Source organism: Convolutriloba macropyga, chromosome 6, assembly GCF_964194025.1.
Source record: "Convolutriloba macropyga chromosome 6, txConMacr16.3, whole genome shotgun sequence".
NCBI classification, from domain to species: Eukaryota; Metazoa; Xenacoelomorpha; order Acoela; family Convolutidae; genus Convolutriloba; species Convolutriloba macropyga.
In genome coordinates this window covers 6970713-6977409 of record NC_134473.1, presented here as the reverse complement: position 1 = coordinate 6977409, position 6697 = coordinate 6970713, and the positions used below count along the sequence as shown (strand labels likewise).

Sequence of the window (6697 nt, the reverse complement as noted above, 5' to 3'; positions counted from 1 at the left end):
TTAACCCCCTCTGTTTGAGGCATGCAAAACACATTTGCTAACTGCAAAAAACTTCTTCCATTTATCAACACAGTCAGTATTCGAGATGCAATCCTCTATGGTTGACGTAATAATCCCGGACCATTGCATACGAAACTTCACGGGGATATAGCGGATCGTTGGAATATTTTTACTGCAAATAGTTTTCAAATCTGGTAATTCGCTTGGATTGTCACTGGGGCCTGATGAGCCACTTCCCAGTGTTGCAGATTGAACCAACTCGTCTATGCGGCAGATAGATCTTTCGGTATCTTTTTCACTGTTGACAAAAATTGAGTGAATTGTGAATACGCCCAAATTGATTTCTAGCACACCCATTCATCGTAGTTTGGACCCCACTGCAAGTACCTCACCTTGGACCTGACTAAGTCGTGCTCCAAGATGGAGACTTTATATAGGTTATCTTTTCTGTCGGGATAAAAAAGGATAGTTCCAACTGGAATCAGGAAACGAGATATGTCGTTTATTGTAAAAAATTTATGTAGTTTATGTCGTCGTTTAAAGCCAAAAAATTCGTCGGTGAAGTTAACTGAGTCCAAGTAAGACTCGTGGCTTATTACAGCTTGTCCCGTAAATTTGAAACACGCCAAGCATTAAAAAATAAACGGATAATTTCAAAGTACTCCAATTTAAAATATGACAATCAACGCAGATTAATGGAGCTAAACAGGAGAAGCACGTGCAAATAACCACATTGATGCTCGATTTCATGGTTTGCATGTTTTCGAAAGTTCTCCTTTTCCAATTACTGACGATCTATTCAGCCCTCCTCGTGTATTCCAATTGATAGGGATACATTCTGCAAACCCCCCCCCCCCCCCGGATTTTTTAATACCCCCTTCCACACTATGTGTTGCTATATAGCACGTTACTATACAGAATATTGCACGCTCGTAGTCGGTAGAGGGGGTAAAATTTATATGCGCATTAAGCTTTGGGGAGGTAAAACAGAATAGATTCCTTAATGGGACAGATAAATCGGTTCAGAAAAAAGTTGAACATAAAAGAACACTTCAAAGGATGACTTGTTTGATACTCTTTTTCAGCTGAACTAACACTACAAAGCTTTCATACTAACTCATGTACAATTTATAGTTAACATATTCAGACAGAAGCGATTGCATTATATTCAAATTCTAATTCCACTTTCACAAACATTTCAAACTCCTCCTTTCAGTCTAAATTTCAGTTCATCTTTCAACAATTTGACCTCTTTGTGTGTGTTACTAAGCATTGAAGAGTTCTCATACGCTCGTCGAGATAAATAAGGCAAGACTTCTTTCACTGGCCCAAATGGTACATACTTGTACACTGGGTACCCTTCCAGACCCAGTTTGAACGAGAGCCGATCGCACATACCCAGCAATTGACCAAAATAGACTCGCTTGTCTTTTGGATAAATTCCCAACTGCTTCATTCGCTCAGTTGTGAAGTTGACTGATTCTTCATTATGCGATGCAACCATAACTACAACTTTCTTATCAGCCGAAATTGTGTTTAAACATTCGCCTACAACCCGGTCATACATTCGAGTCGTGGCCTCGTACGTCGGGTTTATCGGATCCGAGTACCCGATCTCTTCGGCTCGCTTTCGCTCGAAGTCCATGTAAGCACCACGTACTAACTTAGCACCGAAGTAAAATCCCTCTCGCTCTGCGAAACTCATATCAATTGACAAGTTGTTGAAGGCTTCTTTCAGATAACACTGGTAAGTGTTAAATATGATAGGTCTGTCGACGTTGTACACTTTCATCAACTCCATAGCCAACCGACTGATAGCTGGCTGGAAGTATGTCTGTTCAGCGTCAATCATTAGCTTCACATCCAGTTCTTTGGCTGTTCTGGCCAGCAGATCCAACCTGTGAAAGAATCAACCTTCTTTATGACTTCATTCCTCCATCCTATATTCGGATGTTAACCCAATCCGACTTTAAATTAAAAGGCCATTAACAGCACTGTATTAGGTGCCAATAAGTGCAAAAATTGGCGTCTGTCCAAAATTTACCGCAATGGGGTGCCCATTATATGCTATAATCCCAGTGAGCTGAAGCACCCAAAAATTTGCAGTTGTCCTTGAGGTTGTCCAAAAAGAATCTACCCAACTTAGCTGATAGGAATAGACCATGACACAGACGTAGACCATGACACAGAAGCCAAATTTCTACTGACTAAGTCACGCTATGTTTTGACTTGGACTTCAATAAATACTTAGAGAAAGGCGCGCCAATCTGATAGTAATTACGTATTATTTGACTTGAAGTCGTAATATTGATACTCCTTATTTCAAAAATCATCCTATTCATTTATTATTTATTTGCGTTCTCATATGCCACAAAAAAATACCATGTAAAGGTAGCGGGGGTATAGTCTTATGCCTAATAAGCTGGGTCAAAACAGAATAGATCAATTTTTCATAGATCAATTTTATCAATAGTTGTTCCGACCCACTATAGTGGGGGAGCAACTATATGCTCAAGTGGGTTTTTCTGTTAGTCAATTTTCGCCAATCGATATATTCATAGTACAGAGTAGTGAAAGGTCTCATTAGAAAGCTTGTCAAGCGTAGAATATCAAATTAAAAAGATTTCTTGAATTTAGCTTTTTCCGAGGAGTTAAGAAAAGTTTTGTGAACGTTAGCCTCACTTCTGTTAACCATATATATATATGAAAATGGTGATTTTAGAAAAGCATAGTGTTTTTAGATTCACGTTTAAACAGCGTTGGCGAATTGTTTGAACTGACTGTTTTCGGCTAAGATTTTGTCTCAATAATTTAACACTCGGCATTGTCATTTTTCATAAAAGAAGGCACCAACTATGTTTCTTTTGCCCATTTTAACCAAATTGGCGGGTAGTGCGACCATAGAAATTGCTCATAAAATAATCGTTTACTCTGATGAGGGCTATTTATGCCTACGGTTCTTAAGAATGTATTCTGGAGCTAAAAAATTGGCGGTCTTTCGCTAATTTAAATAAAAAATGCATGTACCAAAAAAGCATAATAAACTATCCATATTTATAAGACTTTTTGCCAATATGTCTATTGTACAAACATTCGAAACCCCCGAACAGCAATTGCAAGTCAAGTTTTAATCTCATCGTTGATTTTTGCAATGAAAATGAATCGCATTGTTTTCGCTCTGTCCTCATTAAACTCAGCGTCAAAAAACGCAATTTACAATAGTTTATGTTATAAACAATAAATTGTGATCTTAGCTGCTTCGACACCGTTTTCTCGGAAATCTAATTTATCTTTTAATTTTTACCTGTATTCGTTCTTTAATTCTATCTGGATAACATCATGTCTAATATTACAGATCCAACTGGCCCTCTGGACAAATACAAGTCATCTATTTATAATTTTGAGCAGACAGCTTGTGGTTATCACCTTTTAAAAGCTGCTTCGACACCGTTTTCTCAAAAATCTATTATCTTTTTTTAAATTTCACCCGTATTCATTCGTTTTGTAGTCGCATGAAAATCTGAAAAACGCCCTGTCTTAGTGGTTTACTATGGATGTATAAATGAAGTTATCAATTTTGGATGATAGCTAATGGTTTACATGACTTCGAAATTAAATGTTTTCAAAAAATATGAACTTATCTTTCAACATTGCTCTCTTCGATTTTTACGTTAATTACAGACAAAAAAGATTTCAAATCAAAGCTCAATTATTAATAGATCAAAATTACGTGCAAATGAGGGCCGCTTAACAATTTTTCGGCTTCAACACTGCGTAAAACCGTTTGTGAAATTTTAAAATTTGCCTGTTTTCGTTGTTTTTTGTAGTCTTTTGACTTAGTCTAACTAGTGACAGATCGACACGACTTATTAGGCAATTACAATTTAATCTATTCAATTTAATGTTGAAACCTTATGATTGTAATGACTTTTTTTGAAAAAATCAAAAGAAACTGATGGTTTCTTAAGCTTTGCCACTTTTTCTTATTTTTGTCACCTTGCAGCGTAGTCCTGGCAAAAAAGAGGTCGAATCCTGTTGCAAGTGAATTAGACTGTAATCTTCATTGCGAGTTTTTTCTTTTAAATGACGTTTATTTGGCTTCGATACGAGATTTTGCACAAACTTATATTTCACTTCTCGCATTATTCGACATTTTCGCATTTCTGGGGTTATATTTTCACTTTTTGCTGTCTTGTCACATTATCACATTAACAACGAGTCATATACCACATGAATGCCGTTAAAATAAGGTGCAATTTTAACCGCTTCGACACCGTTTTCTCGCAAAATTTAATTGACTGTTTGATTTATGCCTGTATTTGCTCTTTTTGTTGTCTTATGACATTCCGGATAATGACAGGTCTCAATTTTTACTAAGGAGGCATAAATGTAGCTAATTAAAGATTTCAGGTAATAGACAAGGGTTTTCATGACCTATATTAATTGTTTTCAAAAAGCATAAACGTAATATTTAATATTGCCTTTTGTTTTTGACTAATGATGTTTATTCTCAATAAAGACAGGTCCCATGTCCTTTTCTGATGAAGTACAATTGAATTTTGTTTACTTCAGGTTTTATTTGATGCTATTCTGATTTTGTTAGTTTTTTAAATAGATAGAAATTCAGCTTGGGTCGTAATTAATGCTTGTTGTTTTATTTGATTTTCTTGTTTCTCTTGTCTCTTGATATCGTCCATGGAAGGTATCATCGGCCCTCTAATGAGAAAATATTTGATTCGTTCAAAGGTTTGAGTTTAAATCAATTTTCTTACTGGATTTTCTTGTTGGTAGACACTGAAGTCAAAGTTGTGAATGAGCGTGGTCGGGACTTTAAGATTGTAGTCGGGCTCTGTATTTGATTTAACGACTACTTAAGGGCACTTCCGAAAAAAGTCTTAAATACAACCTTTGAAGCATATTCTTCATCTGTATCTCTTCAGCATCTGTCAGTTGGTTTATCAGTGGCTTCACTTCCCCTGTCTTCTCGTCCGGAGCAACCAGCACTCGAGAGAAAGACCGCTCCTTGTGCACTAGTTCAGTCCAGTCCAACAAATTGAAGGTCCCGTCTTTGTTCGAGTCAAGAAACGTGAACCAATCATTTGCTTCATCATGGGAAATGTTCACACCCAATTTAGTCAATCCGGACGAAAACTGGGTCTTGCATACATTTCGGCGTAGAACGTCTCCCGGGTAGGAGTCACTGATCTGGTCAAAAAACTGCCTCGTCCTAGTTAGGACCTCAGATAACTGCATCAAAAACTGTGGTCTACCCAAACTAGTGAGTTTGATAGCCGCAAAGCCGTCAGAGGCCCCGCATTTCGAGGCTGTTTCAATACATTTGAGAAATATTTCCACATTTTCATCGCAGTTTTTCTCGTCTTCGTAGAAATACGTTTTGGCACTTATAACATCTTGCCGACGATCACTGAAGGCTTCATGAGCTAAAAACTGAGGCTCACGGCTCAGCAATTCGCCCTCTTGATTTTCAGATCTAAGATTGGAGGTCTCTAAAAGAGGACTATCGTCAAGATTCTTGCGCTCTATCGGTCGGCTTTCTTGCTCGGAAATCGATGCCTTCAATTCTGCTTTTACCGCCTGATCGTGTGAAATATCCTTTTCCACAGCATAGTCTAAAATCGCACCGATACCATTCGCTTCGAGTCGATTGATCAACGGTTTCAAACCGTCCGCATTTTCACCGCCCACAAAATGTCCATAAAAGGTAAGTTTCATTAATTTTTCAAACAATTTATCACCCAGCACAGAATAACCAAGTTTCATCAACTTCTCATTATTTGTGACCAAAAATCGAACTTTGCACAATTTGAAGACTAAGTAAGCTGATAATATTTCGGCAGTTGAGCGCTCCTTGAAAACGCGTAAATTGTGACTACTTTTCTGCGCAACATTCGGACTACTGCTAACTGGTGATGACTCTGTTTCAAGTTGTTGAGGTAAACTGTTGGCAACGTGGGAGGCAGAGCCTGATAGCGTTGATTTATTCCTCAGATTTGTGGATGAATTGAGATGTTGCAGGCTGACGAGATATGAGTAATGATTAAAACCTGAAGGTAAAGTACGACAAAATTTGATGAAGTTACTCATTTTGTGATGAAGTATTGCACTCAGATAAAGTTAAGTCAGAAAAACTTATTAATACGAAAGTTTAGTCAATTTCACAGATTTTATAATATCACAAGTCACGTTTCAGTAACACACATTTCACAGTCTGAAAAAGAAAAAAGTATCTCAAAAGCCGATAGTTGTGCTGCGCTGAGAATTAAAACATCACTTTTCTTAACAATACGTGAAAGTTAAACGGTTTGTTTAATAAATAAATCAGGCCAAATTGGAGGTCATATTATCAAATTCAAGCTTTGCGTAAACTTCAAAACACTTTTAAAAATTATAATATAGACTATTCTCAACTTGTGACTTGAAAGAAGGCACGAGTTGTCAACAAACAAACACGCCATTACTCATTTGCAACTCAACACAAAGAGTAGAAGCGAACCATTTGTATTGATTTGAAGCTACAGTCATACGTTTGTGAATGTGAATTTAAATTCAATGGCAAAAGGCGTATTAAACTCAAACGGAGTCAGTGAAGTTCACTTTATTCTCACTCCAGCATCAGCTGATTCTATCCACTGTTTGACCTTCAAAAACCATGCACCGAAAATTCCATTGTTCAGAA

At 37.2% G+C, this 6697-nt stretch overlaps 1 protein-coding gene across 1 annotated transcript; it reads right to left on the bottom strand.

The window, feature by feature from the left end:
• Nucleotides 1–1033: 1033 nt before the first annotated feature.
• On the bottom strand, nucleotides 1034–6250 carry LOC142341460 (proline dehydrogenase 1, mitochondrial-like). The gene is made up of 2 exons (XM_075392415.1): nucleotides 4907–6250; nucleotides 1034–1898 (listed from the first exon to the last, which is right to left on the bottom strand). The coding sequence occupies exons 1-2, from the start codon at nucleotides 6103–6105 to the stop codon at nucleotides 1199–1201; spliced, it is 1899 nt and encodes a 632-aa protein (XP_075248530.1). The 5' UTR covers nucleotides 6106–6250; the 3' UTR covers nucleotides 1034–1198.
• Between the last annotated feature and the right edge of the window lie 447 nt (nucleotides 6251–6697).